Here is a 26,161-nt window from a genome sequence, read left to right as displayed (position 1 = left end):
GGTCTGGCCATTCAGGCGCTTTCCTTTCTTTCGTCTTCATTTATTCCCACTGCAGCTGCTGTCTGTGTTTTTGCTCAGTGAAATTGGGCATTTCAATCTGACTCCTCGGCTAAGAAAGAAAAACAGACAGGCAGGCAGGCTAGTGCTGTGATCTATTTATAGGCTGTTTGTGTAGGATGGCTACTGTTACCTTGATCTGAGTCTCTCTTTATGTGATCCATCCCATTTCCCTCTCCCCCTCTCTCTCTCTCTCTCTCTCTTTCTTCAGACTTTGTCTCTGACTTTGCTCAAGGCTTTAGCGTTTATGCAAGAGAGAGAGAGTGAGAGAGGGCTGTTTCTCGCTCTGATTATGAGGTTGCTGTGGGAAGGGGAGTAACTTTTTGTCATGTTCTTGAAGACAGCTAAATCTAATGAGTGCAGTGGTATTGTTCACACGTTGTGTGTGTCACATAGTTAGCGGAACAGTTTAGGCATCTTAATTAGGTTTATAAATCAGTGAGTCTTAGGCTGCGGTCAGATGGTCTTTTTTTGTTTTGGAAGGTTCCTAACTGAGTGAAATTACCTGGAAGTATCTAAGTGGCAGCCATGGCAAGAGCTGGTTGAATTCTCTAAATGCTAAGCTAAGGTGCCTTAATACCTCTATTTCTTATCTCCTTGAGCAAAGGGTACACTGAACCATCCTTTTGGAGAGAAAGGACATAATGCTGTCCAACAATTGCTTGTGTCAGCAACATTTAAAGACCCACGTCAATAACATCCGCCGTCCCATAATTACATAGCTTAGTTTAAGTGCAGTCGGTCAAGTGGTTTGGAATCGACATGATTTTGGTTTACTATACAACCACAGCCTTAGATTTAAAAACAACACAACTAGCATGTTCGTTCAACCCTTTTAATTGTGTTCACATTTTTTGAACGGTTTGTTTGTCCTCTTGGTGTACTGAGATACGGGATACCTCTTAAACCACTATTTTTTTGTCTTGGGGGAGATGAAAATAGCAAGTCTGGCTGCTGAGGCACCTGACTGCTGCCAACTGTAGGGGGCGTAATCTGAGCTTCCCAAGTACTTGAAAGCGTCTTTCAGAGAGGTTTCCAGATGAACCATCACAACATGATGAGCCCTCCTGATTCAACCAGGACCAGGAGAAGGTGGTTTCAAAGCAGCCCCCCCTCCATACACACACACACACCCAATGGTCAGACCGTACACTGTTCTGACAGCTGATGCTTTGGAAACAACCACAGATCTGTCCATTGCTTCTGCTGTTTCCAAGGCAACACTTTCCCATGGACAAGTCCTCATGTTTTGATGTGAAACTGGGCGAAGAGAAGGACGAACAGATCAGTACACCTCCCAGCTGTCACAGTTGGGTAAAACACCCGGCAGGTGGAAGGAAGAGAGGGAGAGAGAGAGAGAGAGAGAGAGAGAACGAGAAAGTGGGAATGTGCGAAAGAGAGTGAAAGAAAGAGTGAAGAGAGAAGTGAGTGATTTGTCAGAAGCTCAGAATAGCAGAAGTGGGTGCAAATGGCTTTGGCTGAGATCTCCCTCCGAGCGCTCCCTGTCCTGATGCCGGAGGGGCTCTGACATTAGCAGCTCGGCTTATTAATCCCCATCAAGCCGAACCAGAAGCAGAGGAAGGGAGAGGAGAGGAGAGGAGAGGAGAGCCAGCGCCGGGGTGTGTGGTGCAGTAAGTCACCTCCGGTTTCGCGCTAAAGGGGGAGAGCTGACTCTTCCGAGCAGATGCCGCTGTCCTAATTAATCTCACTCTTCTCCTCTTGTCTCTGTTCCTCTCTTTTTTTTCTCCTCTCATCCGCTGGCACGAAAGAGTGATGACGAACTCTCGCTGACGGCTCCCCTCTGCCTCTCCCTCGACTTCTCTTCTCTTCTCTTCTCTCCGGTCGTCCTGCTTGTTTCTTGCTTTCTGTCTAATCTCTCGCTGTTTTTTTCTCTTCTGTCGTCCTTCCTCGCCGTAGAGTACGGAACAGGTCGCCGCTTTCTGCCGCAGTCTCCATGACATGAATCCGTCCGAGTGTGCCGCCTCCTCCTCCTCCTCGCCCAGCCCGGACGCGCTGTGCCCAGCGCCCGGTGCCAACGCCAGTGCCACGGCCCGCCAACTCTCCGATGCTGACAAGCTCCGAAAGGTCATCTGCGAGCTGGTGGAGACGGAGCGCACCTACGTCAAAGTCAGTAGCCCCATCTCCGCCCGTCTCTGTGTGTCCTGTCCCCGTGTGTCCTATGTCCAGTTTCTGTGTCTGTCCCCCAACAGTGTGTCCTCTGTTTGTGGCTGTTCCACTCTCTCGTCGTGTGTTTGTTTGCTTTTGTGGTCTGTGCCTGATTGAGTGTGTGCGAGACTGTGGGATGGAATTAGAGGCTGTGTGGAGGCTGTGTGGAGGCTGTGTGGAGGCTGTGTGTGTGTGTGTGTGTGTGTGTGTGTGTGTGTGTGTGTGTGTGTGTGTGTGTGTGTGTGTGTGTGTGTGTGTGTGTGGACGGTTAAGTCTATGCACAGGCCACATGCGCGTCATTGGGATGCCCGACCTTATCAAGCCCCCCAGTGAATCTCTGTGAACTGGGACACACACACACACACACACACACACACACAGACACACACACACACACACACACACACACACACACAAACTCACTGTGACTACAATAGCGCACACAGAAGGCACCAGAAGGAGCTGATTCCACAGAGGCAAGAGAGTTGTGGTCAATAATTAAAGGGCCTGCCACTGTCAGGCAAGCGATGACACTAAAACTAGCTTGTGTGTGACAGTTATTCTTTGAACATCTCAAAGGCTTCAATTCCTCAAATCAGTGGGTAAAAATGGATTACATGTGACAACTATTCAGCTCCCTAAAATATTCCATGTCTATTATTGATGCCGTATTTGGGGGCGTGCGGGGGGGGGGGTTCTGGGTTCTTTTCAAAGTGAGTACTGAATCTTCTACTGAAATCCAAGCTGAAACATTTCATGTAAAGGCAACATCCATCTCATCATGTCTAAGTGCCTCTCAAACCTGTTTGCTTATTGCTCTCTGCCCAAATGCTTGGGAGCTGACATGGTAATAAGCACTAATGCCAAGACTCCACACTGCTGTGGGGGCGATTGGATTCGTGTCGCACTGTGTGTGTGTGTGTGTGTGTGTGTGTGTGTGTGTGTCTTTCTGTGTGTGTGTGTATGTGTGCTCTATGTTTGCCTCTGCTCTGTGTAAACTGTCAGTGCTGTGACACCATTCTGCCCTGCTCTTATCCTCCAGGATCTTAATTGTCTCATCGGGAGGTACTTAACCCCGCTGCAGAAAGAGACCTTCCTTACACAGGATGAGGTATGTCAAATATCATTCTTGCTCTCTAAGCCTTTGAGTCCAGGTGGGGGATGGAGGGATGGAGGGAGGGAGGGAGGGAGGACATGACAGAACGAGGGAGGGCGGAACGAATGAAATTGCAGCATTGTTCTAAACGCTCATCCCTTTTCTGTGTGAAACTGCATTGCATAATAGAGCATCAGGTGCCAAGGCAGAATAGACTGTGTGTGTGTGTGTGTGTGTGTGTGTGTGTGTGTGTTTGTGTGTATGTGTGTGTGTGTGAGCACGCAGGCAACTGTGTGTGTATGTGTGAGCAAGTATATATGGGTGTACATGTGTGTGTGTCAGGGAGGCTGTTTATGTGTGCGCATGCATGTGTGTGTGTGTGGGAGGAAAGAGCTGTTGAGTGTCCAGCACTGTCGCTCGAGAGCCATGGCTGTAATAAAAGACAGATGTTTCCATGCACTCTTCTGATGGAGCTCTTTCATGTTCGCACAGAGGAGAGGAGAGGAGAGGAGAGGCTCCCACACCACAAATCAAACTAGCACCAGCGCCAACCATAACACACACACACACACACACACACACACACACACACACACACACACACACACACACACACTGAACAATATGTTTATTATTCACACAAGAGGAGGCTTCTATTTAAAGTCATGCCATGTATTGTTCTTTGGCCACTGGCACTGTGGGTGTCTGTTTTTGTGTCTTGGTGTGTGTGTGTGTGTGTGTGTGTGTGTGTGTGTGTGTGTGTGTGTGTGTGTGTGTGTGTGTGTCTGGTGTGTGTGTGTGTCTGGTGTGTGTGTCTGTCTGAATGTGTGTGTGTATGGTAGTGGTGAAGGCATTAGCTTTAGTAATTGAGATGAATTTCCAAACAATGTGCCTATGTACTCATTTCTCGGCCTGGCTGATATATTAATACACTGATGATTGATGATTTGAAGGGATCCATAGCTAGACAGACAGACCTATATTTTCAGACAGACCTATTCTCCTTGGGGAACATTTTGGATGACAAATTCATCCTCCCAGTGTGGGTCACTGGATTCCTGCTCTGGTTAAAACATCTCTGCCTTTTCATTGCCTTTTCATTGTACAGCTGGACGTGCTCTTCGGAAACCTGCTCGAGATGATCGAGTTCCAGGTGGAGTTCCTGAAGACCCTGGAGGACGGAACCCGATTGGTCCCAGACCTGGAGAAGCTGGAGCGGGTAGACCAGTTCAAGGTAACCGCAAATCCCGCGACACGACCCACAGACCGGAAAAATGGCGCCAGAACAACAGAACATCACGTTGGGACACTGTGGTGGACATCTGGAGATGTTCTGTGTTACTCAACCCTTTAGCAGATGGAACTCCTCCTTTAAACTTGTTCTTTCTTCTCCCCCTCCACACCCCCACCCTCCACCTCTTTTCTCCTATCCTCTCCTTTTTCTCCCTTTTCTCAGAAAATCCTTTTCTCGCTGGGAGGCTCCTTCCTCTACTACGCCGACCGCTTCAAGATCTACAGCGCCTTCTGCGCCAGCCACACCAAAGTCCCCAAGGTCCTCGTAAAAGGTGCGTAAATCAGCGCCAGAGATGGACATTCCTCGCCCCGCGTGACGCCAACCCACCCACCTCCCCAGTTAAAGCCCCCCTGAAAGACCTCCGGCAGAGTCTCATTAACCATGACCCCTCACATATCTCGTGTGCCCCAGTTGCTGTGAGTGTTTAGCGAAAGGGCACCTGTTGCGTAACGTGTTTTCTGGCTATAGCTTTTAGTCGCAGGAAAAAGACACCGATATAGACACAAACGCGGCTTGACATGCAGACTGTTATCGTGACACCAGATGTAGTAGTCCCATGCTGTGAGTGCCGAGGACTGTATCAGCTGTCTGCGTAGCTCTGTCAAGTGCAGAGACGGTGAAAATTGGTTCATGACACAAGGTTGTGCCCAGGTGTTGGGCTGTTTTTACACGCTCCTCATGGAAGACAATGACATGGCGTGCCGTATTTAACCGGGCTGCAGATGTCAGATGTGTTGAGGCGTGACTGATTGGCATTAGTCTGGCTTCGGATGGTTTGGACAGCGGTGTCACAAAAAAAAAAAATCAAATGCGTCAAATCGTCCGTGTTGAATTGCTCAAAGCCGAGGCTGAGCTGAAATAAATACATTATAAACAAAAACATAAATTACTTGTCGGAGGTAATAAGTGAATGGTATTTCACTGTACTAGATATCATTTGAACTTTTTAACTACTTAGCCATGTTCTGACGTTGGCCAGGACAAACACAAATTCAAATCTGTCTTATGAGGCATAAGATAATTGATCATTTGTTTTTATTTGCAATTTGATCCTTTTATTTTATTTCATGTCTATTCTATGAGGTTATCTTATGTGCTTATCACAACCAAACCCCCAGACTTGGCAGAGGGGTTTCCTGTGCGCTAAATGTGCCAGACTAATGGTATTATTGGTATGCGCAGCTAAAACGGACCCAGACTTCAAGGCGTTCCTGGACGAGCGCAACCCTAAGCAGCAGCACTCCTCCACGCTGGAGTCGTACCTGATCAAGCCCATCCAGAGGGTCCTCAAGTACCCGCTGCTGCTCCGCGAGCTCTACTCACTCACCGACCCCGACAGCGAGGAGCACTACCACCTCGACGGTAAGAGTGTGTGTGTGTGTGTGTGTGTGTGTGTGTGTGTTTGTGTGTGTGTGTGTGTGTGTGTTTGTTTGTGTGTGGCCAGTGAAAACTATGTGTGTGTGGGTGTGCGCTACAGAGTAAATTATTGTGGCTAATGATTATAGTCTCTCTCTTTCTCTCTCACTCTCTCTGTGTGTGTGTCTGTGTGTGTGTGTGTTTATGACTAGCGAGTAGAGTGTGTGTCTGTGTAACTTCAAATCATGTCTTTTTTTCCAGTAAAAGCTGTTTGAAAGTATTGGTTATACTGCGTGAACTATATTCAGCTTGCTGATAGAAACTGATATCAATTCGGCTCTGCTCCTACGGCAACCCATGTGACCCATACCCTCTATTTCCCCTTCCAGTGGCGGTGAAGGCCATGAACAAAGTGGCCAGTCACATCAACGAGATGCAGAAGATCCACGAGGAGTTTGGGGCCGTGTTCGACCAGCTCATAGCCGAACAGACTGGAGACCGGAAAGAGGCAAGTTTTATTTTCTCCGCTCTGGCCTCTCCCCGCCCCCCCCCGAATCAGAGTGACTCACTCCTTTTGTGCTCATAGCCTGCAGAGTCCTACAGTATGTAGTGCCACCATGCAATTAACTGATCTGGCTCATTTGATGAGGTCGAGGCAAAAGTCTCCCGCTCTGTAATTAGACGAGTCTCAATAAGTCTCAATCTAGGAAATATGCTGTTATGTTTTTGTGTGCCTTTGTGTGTGTGTGTGTGTGTGTGTGTGTGTGTGTGTGTGTGTGTACAGAGTGTGTACAGAGTGTGTGTGTGTGTGTATCTGTATATGTGTGAGTGTACATGGATGTGTTTGTGTGTGACTGTTGTTTATGTTGTGTATGTTATGTTATGAATGTTTATGTTTATGAGGTGCATGTATGCATACTTGTGTATATGTACATATTTCCAAATGCGTGTGTGTTTACCTGCTCATCTACATGTGTGTGCACAGGTTTGTGTGTCTGTGTGTGTGTCCATACCTATTCTTCCCATAATAACCCGTCCGCGAATTGCTCACTCTCAGGTTGCTGATCTGTCCATGGGGGACCTTCTCCTCCACACCAGTGTGGCGTGGATCAACCCCCCGGCCTCTCTGGGCAAGTGGAAGAAGGAGCCTCAGCTTGCCACATTCGGTACGTCAAAAACAGGCACACACACACACACACACACACACACACACACACACACACACGCACCTTTTTAGCGCCTCTAGAGTAAGCGCCCCAAGGGTCCTCCTCAGTGGAATCCAGGCCAGAGCTGTGGATTTGTGCTGGGAGTTTGCAGCCTACTTTCCTCAGCAAGGTAGCTGGAGGGTGATGGCTGGCTGTGTTTTAAAATGCCCAGCTCGGGACACAGTCGTCAGCATTCCCCCATTTTAAACGTCCTCATGGGTTTGAGTTTCAATATTGAATTAAATCAAATCTGAGGACTTTTTGAGCTGCCAGCGAAAAAGAGAAAATGAAACTCTCTTGCAAAAACTGTCCTCACAAGTAGCGGCTCTGTGGAAAGCATTGTTGACACATCTCTGACTGCCCGGCATGGTAATGATCCTTCAGTTGGAAGTCTGCTTTTCAAAAACAGTATTCGAGAGAGGGAGAGGGTTGTACGTCTGTTGTGATTTTATTTAGCTCACTCTTTCTCCTTGGTTTCTCTTTTCAGTCTTCAAAACGGCGGTTGTGTTTGTTTGCAAGGACGGCTCCAAACAGAAGAAGAAAATGGTATGTGCTTCTCTTTCAAAGCTCCGTCTTCACAATCACACGCACACACACACACACAAAGACACACACACACACACACATACAAACACTCACACACACACAGACACCATGTGATTATTCACACTTTGTGTGTTTCTCACTGAAGTGTTCCGCTTCCTGTTATTTGACACTGACTCAGAATGAAGACAGCTTATGATGTCAGTACTGTTCATTAAGAGCTCCACAGCTAACCTAACCTTGTGCGTTTGCCACAAAAAAAAAAACACGGAAAAAAAACGAACAAACATATAACATTTAAATGGATTTACTCTCTTAAATTCGTGAAATATTGTTTGGTTCAGAGAGTCACTGTTGTGTATGTTCTTCCAGGGTGGGTCACATCGAGTGTCTATGTCAAGTGAGGAGAAGGACCCCTTCCGTTTCCGCCACATGATTTCAACAGACGCGCTGCAAGTCCGTGCCCTGACTAATTCAGGTACTGTGCATCGTCACGCTCAGGTTTTGATTGACTGCATTTATCAGGAATGTACAGTAATTCTCTGTTTGTTGGACTTTAGATGAAAGTTATAACAGTTGAGGGTATTTATGTATCGCTTTTTGTATTGGTCACAGATGGAGAGAGCAGTGCTGTGTGCGAGATCGTCCACGTCAAGTCAGAATCAGAGGGGAGACCCGAGAGAGTTTTCCATCTCTGCTGCAGGTCAGGACACACACACACACACACACACACACACACACACACACACTCCTCATTAATATTACCATCGTAATCATTATCATCATCATTATGCCTTTTATCAATATCATGTTACCAATTTACATGTCAGAATTTTGATGTTAGTCTGCACTGTGTGTGTTCTGTGGGTTTAAAGTTTGTTTGCTAAACTAGTCACTATGCACTGCTTCCACACCCACCCCTACTGATGCCCTTACCAACCTGCCTTATCTTCTCCTCCATCAGCTCCCCGGAGAGTAAGAAGGACTTCCTGAAGACAGTTCATTCCATCCTGAGGGACAAACAGCGCAGGCAGCTCCTGAAGACCGAGAGCCTGCCACCCAACCAGCAGTACGTCCCCTTCGGAGGGAAGCGCCTCTGTGCCCTGAAAGGTGCCCGGCCCGCCATGAACCGAGCAGGTAAGGGGCTATCCCTTCCCCTCTCTCTCCTCTCCCTTCCTCTCTCCCCTCTCCCTTCCTCTCTCTCCCCCTCCCTCTCCTTCTCTCTCTCCCCCTACCTCTCCTTCTCTCTCTCCCCCTCTCCCTCCCTCTCTCTCCCCCTCCCTCTCCTTCCACAACACACGAAGGCTCGTCTGTGAGTAAAATACTAGTTTATCTTGGCTGAATCCAATATGTACACAGGTGTGCACACAATGCTGCAGTGATGGAGATGAGCAGACAAGGAATGGATTTACAACCATAACTGTATCGTTCAGTGGCTACAATAACAAATGGTGCAAAGGTCATGTCCTGGATGTGACGCAGAAAGCCAGCTTGCTATGTGTTGTGAACTGCAAATGTGCTACAGTGGTGCTATGCTGCTTAGTGGTAGAGAGAGAGAGAGGCTCTGTAGAATCTGTGTGGAGGGTGCCTCTTGTGGACAGTACTAGTAATTGCTTATTCAGGGTGTTGCAGTGATAGTCATTTAAAAAAAAATGTATTTCCATTATGGTTACAGGAATATTACACTTGTTTGATGTTTATATAAAATACTGACATATATATTGGTAAACCTGTAAGATATTGATGATACTGTTTGCATGAATGCACTTGTGACATTAATGTTTTGAGATTATTAGTAGCTGTTGTCTGACCTCTGTCTTCCCTCTGTTGCAGTGTCGGCCCCTACACGCACGTTGGGTAGAAGGAAGCTGGTGCGGAACCGGTTCACCATAGACACCGATATTGTGTTCGACGGCGAGCCTGGTAGTGGGGACCCAGACCCGGACACGCCCTCGCCGGACTCCCATGATCCGCTGCAGCAGCAACAGTCGCCTGGGGTGGGCGGTGTGCTGGCGGGCGACACGGACCGCTGGGTGGAGGAGCAGTTCGACCTGGACCAGTACGAGGACCCCGACGACGTCAAGGAGACGGACATCCTAAGTGACGATGACGACGCCGACTTCTGCCAGGGGGTGAGGGGCCCCGCAGCAAGACCCCGTCTTGAGGGCCCGATGTCGGTCCTCTCCCTCGAGGAGGACATTCCAGGGGAGAACCCCCAGGGGGAGGGAGAGTTGGAAGAGGAAGAGGAGGATGAAGGGGAGCGGAGAAGCGAGGCAGCTGCGGAGGAGGACGCTAAATTCCGCCGAGCCGCCGCTGGCCCCGTCAGGCTCTCCCACCTGGGCAAACAGTGTGCCATGTCAGAGGCCAGCGTGGACGAGGGGCACCCCAGCCAAGACGAGATCATCTGGGTGCGGCGAGGGGACCAGGCCGGCACCCCAGACTCGGACGCCCAGAAGCACACGCAGAGCTAGGCAAGGCCTTCCGCAAAAAAACAAGCTCCTTACCGGTCACAACTTGCCCGAAAAAACTCCACACGGACTTGGTGAAACATTTCACTCCTCACACACACCGTCCACTGAGCTGTCCTTCAGTAATGCATGGACCTTACTTGTAGTCATACAAGCCACTGCCTACAGAATGTCTCATGCTAATGTACTAAATATTATCCACACGTGTATAAGGCTGTATTATTCCGAGCCATCCCTCTCATGACGCTTCGCTATTGGAGCAAAGCCACTTGACTTATCCTCTCATCAACCAATCAGATAATAGAGTGGGAGGATTAAACTGCACAATCATGAAATTTAAGCAAGAAGGCAGCTACCTTAGACTGCCACTCGCTGCCAAAATGTGAAGGGACTTAAGCTCTTTCATTCACTCTTAGAGGGTAAAAAGGGGTTTGAGTTGCTTTTGTGTCATACAAAAGGGCTGTGTTTGAGTCCTTTAAGTTTCAAATCAGAACAGCCTGATATAAAGTCAAATGTAATGTAACTTTTCCAGAGAAGTGCACAAATGTGATGTTTTAGGGGCAATTTATTTCCCTTTGGTTGTATATATATTTCTGCTTTGGTTTCTGTTTTGCATATATGAAGCTCTCTCAAGGCTTTAGATCATTTGTCGTAATTTCCTTTTAACAGCATTGTGTACATTTTGCCCACTCCCCTCGTAATCGAAGGGAACATTTGTTCATTTAATTTTCATTTTAACTTAACAAATCCTGTGTTACTTGAATTTCTTTCATTGTCATTTGCAAATGAAACGTCATAACTAGCCATGAATTGTTTTGTTGAACTATTTTCATAAACCTTACTTAATGGTACGTCGCTCTGCCCTGTCACCAGACTTTGTGCACGCTTCGTAACAGTGCGTCCAAGTAATACTGTTAGTGCACATCTACAGAATGGATCTGATGCACATTTAAGTATTTTTTGGTGAAGAGAAACATAAATAACCTTAAATGTATTGACCAAATAAATATGTGTAATTTATGTTTCATTGTTAGCATTCTTTTATCAGTGAGATAGCTAAACTTCCACTATCAGTACCCTACATTTTATTTTTTTTTTGTTTGTTTTTAAATGTTATGAGATTCCAAATTGTGCTTAAAGCAATCAAAATGGTGGAACGTGAACAAACTGGAAGAATGGAAAAAGTGTACATGAACATTTTAATTGAATTTAAAAAAAAACTCAACCATTGTTCTCCACAGACTGCATTTTTTATTTTGTAAATATGACTGTATTGATATTATATCAAATAAATTGTTTTCTTACATATGTCACTTGTATTTGTCATGATGGTTCTTCAAAGACATGTGGACATTTGTCCTTACTTTTCCTGTCACAAGGCTGGTACCAATCTGAGAAATTTGTTTTCCCACGGGAGAGAGGGAGATGTTAATATGTATGTGGGCTACTGTACACACTCAAAATGACAAACAATAACAAGACAAAATCACACAATGGACTTTCGTAAATCAACACAAGTAAAAGATACATTATGACAGACAGGTTCCACCACGGGAACTATAAGAAAAAACAGATTCACAGCATGATAGACTGTATGCCATTCAACAATCCCCACCACTCGTAAGCAATACCTGAAGCCGAGAACACTGGATGGTCCCTCCCCTGTAAGTAAGGCACTCCACCTAATACCTATACCTTAACCTCTTGTAACGTTTTAGAAAACCCTGAAGTAAGTATAGAACACACAAACATAGACTCTTCAGTATGTCGCTACAACTCAAGGGGCTAATCATTATCAGTGTAAGCAGCATCTAGCTCCTATGCACAACACAGTTGTAAAAGTGTCAGTTATTGGCTATATAACACACATGACTTACAGCACAGGAGGCAGGTCTTATACTCTGACATGACACACTGACAGTGGACAGATACGCTAACACAAAACAGGGCTAAACTAAGACATCAAACAACAATGAAACAATGGACAAATGATAACAGTTGCTCACGCTAACGCCAGACACGGAAGGGAAGACATGATCACATTATTCCAAGATGGAACACTGAATTACCAAACAAACAGTCCCTCGTTCACAGGGCATGCTGGAAGCTGTCCTACCCACACACACGGAAGCGTGCAACCCCATTACACGCTGCAGTATAAAATCTAGAAAGCATTTGTCTATTTTCGATAACTTCAATGGTTGAGCTCTCTCGTTTGATTTGACAAATGAATACATAATGGCATTAATGATAGAAAGCTCTTATGTAAGACTAGAGAGACTGCTAACAACAAAGACATTCTATGGCTGGTGACAACTTGCAGAGAGACATATATCCTTTTACTGCCAGTGGAGGCAGCACTTCTCAAAGCACTGACTCAAGTTCAACCACAGCAACAAGCCACCTTTCCCTTTTAACTTCTCACACAATATGTCCCACAATAACCCTTTCTCATGCAGTCATTTCCTTGTTATCAGTCACTGGGCTTCTCCAGGTTATGTGGGGGAATGTATTCATGGTTTAACCACAGCTCCAGGATGAGGGCCTCTTTCGCCAGAAAGTGTCAGAAAAACAAAACAAAAGGGAAAAAAAAGCCTAAGGGGGAAACAATGTCAGTGACGTGTTTTGAAAATATAAATGTGCCACTTGCACAGACATGTCTGAATGTGACAGTGTGAATCCTCCAGACTTCTACCCTTTAGGCTCTCCATTAGCACGGACCACACAACACCAGGGCGGGTAGCAACACCCCAGCAGGTGATGTTCCCACGTCGTTAAGACCATCAGCACTGAGGCTCAGGCACGCAATCACTTAGGCTACTCTCAGGTCACTGGCGTGAGGGGAAGCTCCTGGAAGAGGAGAACAAACTGACGGAGGGAGGGAGAGGTAGAAGGAGCGAGGACAATGAGGAGAAGGAGGAGAAGAAGAGGAGGCCATCATCAGTATCCTTACACAAAGGCAAAGCATCAGCCTGAAACACAATGGCTAACAGCAACCGGTCATGACGTAAACCAAAGACTTGGACTGTAGTTAGTGATACATTCACCACAGCACCAAAGTCTTTGGAAACACCATTGCTTTTAAGTGTGGTGATCTTACATGTCAATGTGGTGGATTAAAGCTTAAATCTACATACAAACTACTTCCTGAATGGCTTAATTGTTTAATCATGGGTAAACTAGAAAGACCAGGATGAATAACATAGATCATTTAGTCCTTGACTATTTGTCTGCATACAAGGAAATACGATCATATAACTAGTAAGTGTACATTCTGTTGTAACTGAATAATTCAATCAAAGTCACAGAATTATGTATATCTCACTAGCAGATGAAATTCAGGATATACCTTCATATATCCTTGAATAAAACTGTATTCTAATCCATTTTTCTTTTTTTCTGAAAGGTCGCAGTCCAAATTTAGTCTATCAAAGATAATGAAGACCGATAAGTGAAATCCCAAGAAACAGAAAAAGAAGAAAATATGATCAATATGAAAATATGATATATGAAATATCAAATTTTATGATGAATTACAGGATTGAATAAATGGAGAGAAATTACAGTTTCTCTCGATGACCAGTTTTTTTTAACTCATATGTACACTATGTAACTCATATGTACAGATATTCGCCACCAAGTCAGTCCACATTGGAGAAGGTCGATACACCAGCAGATAAAAATGTCATGTACGCCAAGTCATGTGACAAACACAAATTGGTGGGTTTGGGTGTGTTGGTGAGAAAAGTGTGCTGGCAAAGGGACTCTACCTCAGCTAGGATATCTGAGAGCTCCAGCAGGCACTCCTGCGGTGTGTCATGTAACAGTGATGGTGAACATGCACATGGATATGAATATAAATTAATATAAATGAATAAGGCGTTCGATAACAACAAATGTTTGGTTTACCTTTACCAGCTGTAATACATGTTATTATGGGCTGTTAAACTGACAGTGCCTCACCATGCGCCTGAGCTGAGGACAGAGCAATCACACACAGTTTGAGTGTGTATCCTCGCCTCGGAGGTTTATCCTTATTCATGTTTGGAGTAGACCTCAAGTGTTGATCCAAACATTCACACAGCACACATACATCAGCGTATTCCAGGGGAATTGAACAGACACTATGATTATGTCTCCTACAATAGGAGAAAACATGATGATATTACCTATTCTGTCTAAAGACAGCAAGTATGCATTAGATAAATGATAAAGTCTTGCGTTGTAACATACAGAAATGAGACAGGAATGAAGGAAAAATATCTGAATATTTTAGCTTTGCTGCGTATCTGTATCTCGGCTTCTGAAGGCCGTAGACACTTGAATTTGGTCTCAAAAATCAACCTATGGCCTGCTACTGGAGTATAGGATTGTGGGTGCTCTAAGAACGCAGAGGATACCCCAACTGCATCCTTGAGAATTCTCTGAACGAAAGACTCGGCCCTTGGTAGAATTCGTTGGATCCTAGACATTAGAGCAGTCGTTCATCGGATTCGATGCGTAACCTTTAATGATCCGTCAAACACCCGCTGTGTGAACTGTACGATCGCCAGCTTTGTCTCTTTTGTACTAATCTTTTTCAGTGATCCACAAAGTAGACTTTGATAAAAGGTCAATTCATTTTGAAAGCTTTTAAAAGCAAACGGCAGTTGATTAAAGTGCTGTACAATCAAAATAGCACAACCATAAAACACTATAAATAAAGGCTATTGGACCTTAACAATAAGACAAAGTGCAAGACTCATATCTAAAATTACAATCAATGACTGATGAAAACAACTTTACAACAAATGAGCAGGAGGCAGTTGAACATCCATTCTCCAATATAGCCACACCCAGTGTATTTGTACATTGGGGTATGGGTATATTTTGTACACACCTATTGTACAAATATGTGAACAGACAACTACTGATGGATATTGAATGAATGGAAATAAAGGTAATGTTCATTTGGTAATGTAGTTGCACAAAAGTCTATGCCTCTATGCTTTTTGTCTATTTGATTCCTATCCCTAACATTTCTCTCTCTGGGATCTCTAGGATGTGGGAAGATAATTGTCCTGTAGCATACCAGTTGACAGTGGCGTCTACACCATGTACCATGTCATATCAAGAGAGGCTGTCATCAGCATTCTGAGGGGAGGCTTCAGGCCATCCAGTGGTGGCATGCTGGGGCGGGGAGTCTACCTCAGCCGGGATCTGCAGAAGGCCAGCAGGTATCCTCTGGAACTGCCTGAGTCACAGAGATCTTATGCACCAAATGCTGGCAGACTCTAGTCTAGAGTCTAGTCTAGTCTAGTCTAGTCTAGTCTAGTCTAGTGAGGAGTCTACCTCAGCTGGGATCTGCAGAAGGCCAGCAGGTTCTCCATGTGTCTCCATGATAGTGAGAGAGAATTGTCCTCGAAGTAAAAGTGAAGGTTGGCAGGGTGAAAAAAAGTTCACCACCAAGAACACCCTCTACAGAAGACCTGGCATAACTATGGGTATGACACAGCCTGGTACCACCCTCTTAACTAGGGCATGGTTCCTAGTGGTCTGGGAGAGGACTGCGTGTGGGATCCCAAGTGAATCAATGTCATTGATGTTATTTGTCAGGTACATAGACGAAGCCTGTTACGAGTACAGAGTTGTACCTTGCCTGTTTTAAAAGCTTTAGTTTTGTTCAGTGTATGTTTCTTTGGTTTTAGGGTTGGGATTACCCTGGTGTATGTTTCTTTGCTTTTGGGGTTCAAGTCCCTGGTTTTTGTATATATGTTTTGGGGGTTTTTAGTCCCTGTTGTAAATAAATATAGCTGTATCTTTCTAAGAAAGCCACTGTCTCCTGAGCTGTGTGTTCTCCTGCCTACCTGCAACCACGTTCCAGAAGCCTACATCCCACATTGTGAGATGGCCGGCTCGGGCCATTCTCACAGACCTTTACAATGCTCCCTTTTCACTAAATGAAACATTGTCAGAGAAAGTGACTTTTCCTACATATAATTTACACAGAAAATGGCACCTAATCTTTTACTCCTTATCAGCTGATTGTGATCTGCCTGTCAAAACTATGATTAACCTTTACACTGACTGGCTGACAAGAACATGCAGTTAATCTATTGAATATTCTGAAATGAATGAATGAATAGTTTTATTAATTAATTAGTTTGGTTTACTTTCTTAACTATTTACCTCAAAGCATACAAATATACACATGCTAGTATAGAGTGATATGACTAAATAACATCATAAACAAATCTCATCAGGGGTTGAAAGTGACAAAAAGAGAGAAAGCAGCTATGAAGGAGGGAGTGAAGACACAGCACAGCATATCTTTAAATATTTTGACTTTTCACCTTGTCATTTACATTTTATGGCAAAAGCTAATGTTAGAGGCCTAATACTCATTTAGCATAAAGAATGGGTCTTACTGCTGTGTTGTGCTGGCTACTGAAATATTTTGGGTGCTATACCAACACCTATATGTCTCAGATCACAGACAGAGGTTAGGACAAGTTGGGACTGTGAAGAACTGTCAGAGAAGCAAGATGCCAACAAATGCCAAATATTAAGAGTATTCAGAAGTTGGACTCTTTCCCATACTAAAGCTCTCTGGACATTTAGATTTTGGGCCATTACCTTTTTGAAAATACAGTGGGTGATTAAAATGTCCAATAGCATGCCACATCAACATGTTTCCCTGACACTTCAAAACCACGCATACAAGCATCAAGTCACTTTTCATGTTATGATGAGGCCTATCTGATCAAAGACTAACTGAGAGGAACATAACCTTATTAATACTGTAATGAGGAATGAACACCTTCTTGTAAACAATTGTGGTATAGTTATTTTTATGTGGCCTATCATTTCCTACTATGAGGTGCAACCCTACTGTTCAGAATTCAAAATTGAAATGCATTCAAATGTATTTAAATCATGCTATTTCTATACATTTACTGTAAATCATAGAACAGGATTACTGCTGAACGTCTGAAACTGTTGAAAGTCCCCTCCTAAAACTGGCCTACTGACACCGCACCCTCACCCCCCCACACCTGCCAACACATCTGAAAACGTATCAAAGGTCCATTTCAAACATGACATGAAGACACACCTAACGTTTCCCCCTGTACCTCTGCATGTTCTCATTTAGTTGAACACTCTGACGAGAATTAATTAATTCAGATCCATTTCACTGAACCAGAGCAAAGATCCTGAGACCACGTAAAAGGTGAATATGTCTTCATTTAAATTCCCAAAACATTTCTGTCGTTCTACTTCTTGTTAAGACTGTCAAGTTACTGCTGTCAAAACATGTTTATAATGTTGACAGTTTACATAATCAAAACAGGATGAATTTAGTCGCTTTACAATTGTACCGACGAGTAAGTGAAATGTAATTATAATGTGTAATGGGTAAGATGGGCAGTTGATTTAAATACTGAGAACATTTGACACTGGAAAGTGGTAGACACACACATGATGAGGCAGGTAATCCTTTCTAGTTGAACATTTTTTACATGTTAATTCATGGTGTAGGCTACAATTATCCAATCAAATAGCTAACTAGGACAATCCCACACAACGAATCAGCTACCTATCTTATCTTCATGGTCACATAAACATGAATTAGATAATTACAACCCATGTCTGTAAGTTGCATGTAGTTAACTAAATTATTAAATCATTAAATCACTGTGCCAAAACACATATTTTGAACGTCCTACTCAGAGAAAATATGGTCTGGTCAATTGATCAGCAGTGACAGCCTACGAGGATCAGGCTCACAGAGAGTCGTCTTCAAAGTAAAAGTGAAGGTTGGCAAGGTTATAGCAATTAACAAACAAGATCACCCTCTGCGGACGACTTGGCATTATAACGGATACAACACAGCCTGGTGCCCTCCAAAGTGTGGTATGGTTCCCAGTAGAAAGTGTGGAACTGTATGTGGAAAGTGAAGGGTGTGGAGCTCCAAGTGGCTACTACCGCAGATAGATGTGTGAGTTCAATGTTGTACAGCATACTGGATTAATAGTCTTCCAGTACAAAAAGGAAATCACTTAATGTAATAAACATCTTTGAATGCATGCCTTCAGTGAATGTCATTTGTGCACAACACTTATATTAGGAAATAGTAATAGGTAATAGATTGCCAATGGAAATGTGAAAGATTGCAGTCCACAACTTTCAGGAAAAGGCTTCATCAAACACAAAGGGTTATCAGATCAGTCAGTCTTTACGTGTTCCTGCACATTGTCAATTAAATGTATATCAAGTTCTGATGATATTATATTGGGCATTTTGTAACTTCTACAGTTATGAAACAGCCACTTTCCAGAGCAAAAACGACACGACTGTTGATGTGCCTGTGTGTTCAGGATCATGTTACTAAACCATCAGAAATGTGGCAATTGTGACAGAAGGGGAGGGAGAAGAAGGGGAAGGGAAACAATCAGGAACATAGCAAGCAAAATAAATGTGTACACAATACATACAAACATTATATTTAGTATAAACATACAATTGGTGGTGGAAAAGGTGGGGAGAGAGCATTCAAGTATTGTAGAACAGCTTAGTGGGTATACAGTGTGCTCGTAAGGTTACTATTACAAGGGAAAGTAGAGCAATGGAACAAAAAACGATGTCGATGGTGGCCATTATTTAGGAGTCTAGAGTCTAGTCTAGTCCAGTGAGGATTCTACCTCAGCTGGGATCTGCAGAAGGCCAGCAGGTAATCCATGTGTCTCCATGAAAGTGAGAGAATTGTCATCAGAGTAAAAGTGAAGGTTGGCAGTGTGAAAAAAAGTTCACCACCAAGAACACCCTCTGCAGAAGACCTGGCATAACTATGGGTATGACACCGCCTTTTGAGGTGTATTACCTTATACAGTATACAGTACCTTGATGTTTAGAAGCAAATAGACACTTTCAGCTGGTTTCCAAAACTACAACCTTAGTTACACACAAAGGTCATGTAGTGTTTAAAAAGTGCTTTCTTTCTTTCACTTCAATTCAACATGACCTGGAAAACTGGAGGAAAGAGTGAAAATGAACAAGAAACATTTAAACCTTTAAAGTCAAGAGTCTAGCATGAGAACACAATATGTACCAGAGTCAGGTTTTTTAATTTACTTAGTTTCCATTTAAACTGGTGTTTTGTAGATTTCCAATCCAAATAATGCAATAAATAGACATGATTGTCATCAGTAGGGAAGGTTCACATACATCTGTTTGCCCAGTATTGGCTATAGTACCAACCAGATATGAACTAACATGAATCGTGTTCAGAGCAACAGACCATGCAAACAACATTCAATCTGAGTTTCATTTTCTCTGAAACAGAACTGTTCATGCTCTGGGAATTCCCCTACTGCTCCTCCCCTATTCCACCCCTATTCCAAAGGGTTGATGAGCATTTTCCCTGCCTGGCCTTTCGTAAAATAACCAGGCACAAAGTATTTTAAGGGATGATAGATTTTCACTTTTAGTACTAAAGCAATTGCACAGGCATAATAGAGGTATGGCGTGTCTTCAATGAAAGGATAGCGTGGTACTCCAGTCATTGTGTTCGTTTGTGTCCGGACAGAAAACTGTAAATGTTTCATATGACAAATGGCAGCACAGCCAGAGGAAAACTGACAGGCCTCTATTCCCATTGATATCATATTGGGCATTTTGTAACTTCTACAGTTATGAAACAGCAACTTTCCAGAGCAGACATGAGGGAAGACTACCAAAAACGACACCTCTGTTGACGTGCCTGTGTGTTCAGGATCATGATTTACTAAACCGAAGAAAACATGAAGATACACCTACCCTATCTGCCTGGACCAATAGAATGCCTCTCTATGTTCTCATTCAGTCAAATGCCTGGTTATCTCTGCCGGTACGTTGGCGTCAGAGTCATGCCAACTTCAACCTATATAAACTTTGTGTGATGCGTTTAATTGCAGATAAAAATGACATAAATAGAAATTAAAGTTATTTTGTATAAGGCCATCTTTTTGGTGTAAAATTCAGGGAGTGAAGACACAGCACAGCACATCTTCTTTAAATATTTTGACTTTTCACCTTGCCGTTCAAAAGCTAATGTCAGAGGCCTAAAACTCACTTAGCATTAGTCTTACTGCTGTGCTGTGCTGTACTGTGCTGTGCTGGCTACTGAAATATTTTAGGTGCTATATACCAACACCTATTGACCAGCTATGATTACATAAGAATTTACAGGTTTTAAGATGGAGTGGGGGAAACTAAAAACTAAGGTGGGAAATTATTTGGGGGATTCTTGTGGTAATGACATTGTATCCACTTCAGGGGGCAGTGTGAAAGCAAGAATGTAAAATGTCACCACACCCTAAACACAACCCACCCCCGCCCCCCTCCTTCCACTGCAAACACAGTAGAAAAAAAAATCCTTTTTTACTGTAACGTGTCCAAGGTCTATTTCAACCATGAAATGAAATCGAAACAACACATGAAGACACACCTACCGTTTCCGCCTGTACTGTTAAAATGCATGTTCATATTTAGTAGGAAGCACTCTCTGATGATAATTCATTCATTCGGATCCATTTCACCGAACCAGAGCAAAGATCTTCAGACCACTTAAAAGGTGAATATGTCTTCATTTAAATTCTCAAGAAATTCTAGCCATGTCATGACTCTAAGCAATTATATTGACTACAGAAGCAACTTTAAAAGTGAAAAGACACTCTGTTAGTTGAATAAATTTTTTTTTGGAAGGAGCCTTGCTGTCAAAACATATTTATAATGTTGACGGCTGGCATAATCAGATCAGGATGAATTTAGTCTGTTTACAATTGTACCGACAAGTAAGTTACATTTAATCAAGGGTAATGTACCTGCTGTAGTTGAATATTTTTTCACATTGGTTCATGGTGTACAATTATCCAATCAAATAGCAAACTAGGACAATCCAACCCATTGAATCAACAACCTTTCTTTTCCTCATGGTCACACACACACACATTTGAAAATTACAACCCATGTCTAAGTTGCACGTAGTTAACTAAATGATTAAATGATTAAATCACAATGCCAAAAGACATATTTTGAACGTCCTACACAGAGAAAATATGGTCTGGCCAATTGATCAGCAGTCACAGCCTACAAGGATCAGGCTCAAGGCTTATTCCTAAACATGGACTAGCTCTTCCATGTCAACCTTGATCATGCAGATTATCTGAAGCTAAATAACTATGCTCTTTATTATGGCATACCAAGAGAGGCTGAGCAAGAGTACATTTTTCATGAACCTGAATGCAAAAACTGCAGATGATAATGACATACATGGAAATTTAAGTTATTTTGTATAATGCCATTTTTTGGGTGTAAAATTCAGGGAGTGAATACACAGCACAGCACATCTTTAAACATTTTGACTTTTCACTTTGTCATTCAAATCTTATGGCAAAAGCTAATGTTAGAGGCCTAATACTCATTTAGCATAAAGAATGGGTCTTACTGCTGTGTTGTGCTGTGCTGTGCCGGCTACTGAAATATTTTGGGTGCTATATATCAACACCATCTAACCAAGATTACATAACTAAAAGAAAAGTGTCACCACACCCTCAACCCCCCCCCCCCTCTTACACTGCAAACACAGTAGAACTAAATCCTCTCTCTTACTGTAACGTGTCCAAGGTCTATTTTAACCATGAAATGAAACCGAAACAACACATGAAGACACACCTACCTACCGTTTCTGCCTGTACTGTTAAAATGCCCCTGCATGTTTACATTTAGTAGGAAGCGCTCTCTGATGAGAATTCATTCATTCAGATCCATTTCACTGAATCCAACACATTGAATCAGCAAAATGTTGTATCCTCATGGTCAGACACACATAAATTAGAAAATGACTACCAATGTCTGTAAGTTGCATGTAGTTAACTTAATGATTAAATGATTAAATCACCGTGTGAACGTCCTACACAGAGAAAATATGGTCTGGTCAATTGATCAGCAGTGACAGCCTACAATGAGCAGGCTCAAGGCTTATTCCTAAACATAAACTTTTTTTCAGTAAAAAAATGGATTGTCAATTGTTTTGACTATTTTTGAAACATTTCTTTTTGACTTGTATTTCCCCAAAAAATAAATGTCTCTTTATTTGTCTAAATAATGTCCATTCTTTCTCAGGGCTTGAATCAAGATGTGGGCAGAAAATGACTTTCCTCCACCAGGTCAGCTTCTCCTCGCCAGCTTGGATGTGCCAGGTGATGATAAAGTCTACACCATGTACCATGGCACATCAAAAGAAGTTGCTGCCCTCATTATGAAAACAGGCTTCAAGCAGTCCAGTGATGGTATGCTGGGACAGGGAGTCTACCTCAGCCGGGATCTGCAGAAGGCCAGCAGGTATCCTCTGGAACTGCCTGAGTCACAGAGAGTCGTCATCAAAGTGAGAGTGAATGTTGGCAAGGTTGTAGCAATTAACCGCCAAGGACACCCTCTGCAGAAGACTTGGCATTATAACGGGTACAACACAGCCTGGTGCCCTCCGAACTGTGGTATGGTTCGCAGTGGTCTGGAAGAGGACTGCGTGTGGGATCCCAAACGGATTACCATCATTAAAGTCATTTCCCCAAACATGGGTGGAGGTGGAGGGTATGGAGCTGGCAACTACCGCTGAGAGATGTGAGAGTTCAATGTTGTACAGAATACTGGATGAATTTCAGCTCTTCCAGTACAATAAAGAAATCACTTCATTTAATAAACATCTTTGAATACATGCCTTCAGTGAATGACATTTGTGCACAAGACTTATATTAAGAAATAGTACTAGGTAATGCATTGTAGATACACAACAAAGGGTTATAAGATGTACGTGTACTTCAAGTTCTGATGATGCTGTATTGGGTATTTTGTAACTTCTACAGTTATGAAACAGCAACTTTCCAGAGCAGAGATGAGGGAAGAGACCAATTTTCAGGGGGACAAATAAAGAGTACCAAAAACTGTTGATGTACCTGTGTGTTCAGGATAATATTTTACTAAACTATCAGAAACGGCTTCCGCCACAAAAAATTCAACTTCATTGCTTGACCTGTCTTTTTAATAAAATATTTTATTCGTAGTGAGAGTTGTGGAAAGTAAGAAGGAAAGATGGCTAAGATTACATTCCTTGACTGATTCTCATAAGCAGTGTAGGTAACAACTAAAGAGACAGGATATTATCCAAATGGATCAGATATCTTTTAAAATAATGAAACAATAGGAAAGCACCACAAAAGACACGAGTCATTCATGTCTTGTTGACTTGGTAGAAAACAAACAAAGAGTGGCACTTGGTCTAGAACATCTTAGACAATGTAAATGTTAAAGATGAGGAAAGATGAAGGAGTTGTGAAGGAGTAAACAGCTCTTCCATGTCAACCTTGATCATGCAGATTGCCTGAAGCGGAATGACTATGCTCTTTATTATGGCATACCAAGAGAGGCTGAGCAAGAGCACATCTTTTCCTCACTGAAATACTTTTCAGGTAATCTTTGAGAATTCTTGTGGTAATGATATCTTATCCACTCCAGGGGGCAGAGTGAAAGCAAGAATGTAAAATGTCAGCACAGCAGCAAACATAACCCACCCCCGCCCTTCTCCTTACTCTGCAAACACAGTAGAAAAAACAAAAATCCTCTCTTACTGTAACGTGTCCAAGGTCTATTTCAACCTTGAAATGAAATCGAAACAACACATGAAGACACACCCACCGTTTCTGCCTGTACCGTTAGAATGCCCCTGCATGTTCACATTTAGTAGGAAGCACTCTCTGATGAGAATTCATTCATTCGGATCCATTTCACTTGGCCAGACCACTTAAAAGGTGAATATGTCTTCATTTAAATTCTCAAGAAATTCAGCCTTGTCACGACTCTAAGAAATGATATAGACTATAGAACTTTAAAAGTGAAAAAACACTGTTAGTTGTCAAACATTTTTTATAATGTTGACGGCAGACATTATCAAAACAGGATGAATTTAGTCTGTTTACAATTGTAACAATGAGTACGTAAAATGTAATCATGGGTAATGTGGGCGGTTGATTTAACTCTACCTACTCTAGTTGAATGTTTTTTTCACGTTGGTTCATGGTGTACAATTATCCAATAAAAAAGCAAACTGGGACAATCCAACACATTGCATCAGCAACCTTTCTTATCCTCATGGTCACGCACACATAAATTAGAAAATTACAACCCATGTCTGTCAGTTGCACGTAGTTAATTAAATGATCACTGTGCCAAGACATATTTTGAACATCCTACACAGAAAAAATATGGTCTGGTCAATTGATCAGCAGGGACAGCCTACGAGGATCAGGCTCAAGGCTTATTCCTAAACATGGACTTTTTTTCATGAAAAAAATGGATTGTCAAATGTTTTGACTATTCTTGAAACATGTGATTTTGACTCGTATTTCCCCAATACATCAATGTCTCTTAATTTGTCCAAATAATGTCCATTCTTCTCAGGGCTTGTATCGAGATGTGGGCAGAAAATGACTTTCCTCCACCAGGTCAGCCTCGCCTCGCCAGCTTTGATGCACCAGGTGATAACAGAGTCTACACCATGTACCATGGCACATCAAAGCAAGCTGCTGCCATTATTTTGAAAACAGGCTTTAAGCAGTCCAGTGGTGGTATGCTGGGACAGGGAGTCTACCTCAGCCGGGATCTGCAGAAGGCCAGAGCGTACCCTCTGGGACTGCTTGAGTCACAGAGAGCCGTCCTCAAAGTGAGAGTGAATGTTGGCAAGGTTATAGCAATTAACCGCCAAGGACACCCCCTGCAGAAGAGTTGGCATTATCACGGATACAACACGGCCTGGTGCCCTCCGAACTGTGGTATGGTTCCCAGTGGTCTGGAAGAGGACTGCGTGTGGGATCCCAATCGGATTGTCATTATTGACGTAATTTACCCAAACATGGGTGCAGGTGGAGGGTATGGAGCTCCAAGTGGCTACTACCGCTGAGAGATGTGAGAATTCACTGTTGTACAGAATACTGGATGAATTTCAAGTCTTCCAGTACAATAAGGAAATCACTTAATGTAATAAACATCTTTGATTTCATGCCTTCAGTGAATGTCATTTGTGCACAACACTTATATATGGAAACAGTAATAGGTAATAGATTGTAGATGCCAATGGAAATGTGAAAGATTGCAGTCCAACTTGTGGACTTCATCAAACACAAAGGGTTATCAGATCAGTCAGTCATTACGTGTTCCTGCATATTTGGCACGTTGTCAATTAAATGTATATCAAGTTCTGATGATATTATATTGGGCATTTTGTACCTTCTACAGTTATGAAACAGCAACTTTCAAGAGCAAATCATACATGTATCATGATGCGCATGCTAGCATACATGTGGTAAATGTACACAGCATACATGGGGTAAGTGTACAAAGCATGCATGTGATAAATGTATTTGCGTAACTTGCAATTACAGCAGTTACATTTCTGCACTTCTTTTTCTTTTTTATTTCATATTGTTATATTTCTTATGTAAAGTAGTATTTATTGTTACACCAGGTTCTATTGCTCGTAGCTTGACTATTCTTTGGACAAAAGCGTCTGCTAAATGACTAAATGTAAAAGTACATAATATGGTTCATACATACAATTGGTGGTGGAAAAGTTGGGGAGAGAGCATTCAAGTATTGTAGAACAGCTTAATAGGTATACAGTGTGCTCGTACGGTTACTATTACAAGGGAAAGTAGAGCAATGAAACAGAAACCTATGCTGATGGTGGCCATTATTTACATTGCAGGAAAAGATTAACATAGAGTATGGGGTAGAATAAGTGTATGACAGTGTGGTGGGGATGGGTACGTGTAGGTTTCTACAAGCAGTTTGGGTGGAGAGACTAAAGCAGCATCCCAGAGTGAATATAGTCTATACTAGCAGGGGAAGACAGAAACAAAGTGAGTGGGTAGAGTTCGGCTGCCAGTACACGTAAACTCTACAGTCT

The 26,161-nt window shown here is 43.0% G+C and overlaps 2 protein-coding genes across 4 annotated transcripts in view; both read left to right on the top strand.

Moving 5' to 3' along the window:
- Positions 1–11,493, top strand: part of tiam1b (TIAM Rac1 associated GEF 1b) — a 56,141-nt gene extending 44,648 nt beyond the window's left edge. For all 3 annotated transcript variants that reach the window (XM_012837866.3, XM_031573030.2, XM_031573031.2), the window contains 12 exons: positions 1,975–2,184; positions 3,266–3,334; positions 4,428–4,553; positions 4,776–4,884; positions 5,796–5,975; positions 6,359–6,477; positions 7,027–7,135; positions 7,662–7,720; positions 8,090–8,195; positions 8,333–8,420; positions 8,682–8,854; positions 9,551–11,493. In XM_012837866.3, the coding sequence (XP_012693320.2) occupies positions 1,975–2,184; positions 3,266–3,334; positions 4,428–4,553; positions 4,776–4,884; positions 5,796–5,975; positions 6,359–6,477; positions 7,027–7,135; positions 7,662–7,720; positions 8,090–8,195; positions 8,333–8,420; positions 8,682–8,854; positions 9,551–10,188 (1,986 nt within the window). In that variant the 3' untranslated portion in view covers positions 10,189–11,493. The remainder of the gene's footprint in view (positions 1–1,974; positions 2,185–3,265; positions 3,335–4,427; positions 4,554–4,775; positions 4,885–5,795; positions 5,976–6,358; positions 6,478–7,026; positions 7,136–7,661; positions 7,721–8,089; positions 8,196–8,332; positions 8,421–8,681; positions 8,855–9,550) is intronic.
- Positions 11,494–20,620: 9,127 nt separating this feature from the next.
- Positions 20,621–25,255, top strand: LOC105903176. Its single transcript, XM_031573029.2, has 4 exons — positions 20,621–20,776; positions 22,327–22,781; positions 24,009–24,016; positions 24,707–25,255. Exons 2-4 carry the CDS (start codon positions 22,340–22,342, stop codon positions 25,154–25,156), a joined length of 900 nt encoding a protein of 299 aa, XP_031428889.1. The 5' UTR covers positions 20,621–20,776; positions 22,327–22,339; the 3' UTR covers positions 25,157–25,255.
- The last annotated feature ends 906 nt before the right edge of the window (positions 25,256–26,161 follow it).

The sequence above is a fragment of the Clupea harengus genome, chromosome 9 (assembly GCF_900700415.2).
Source record: "Clupea harengus chromosome 9, Ch_v2.0.2, whole genome shotgun sequence".
Lineage (NCBI taxonomy): Eukaryota > Metazoa > Chordata > Actinopteri > Clupeiformes > Clupeidae > Clupea > Clupea harengus.
This window is presented reverse-complemented; position numbering and strand designations above follow the sequence as displayed.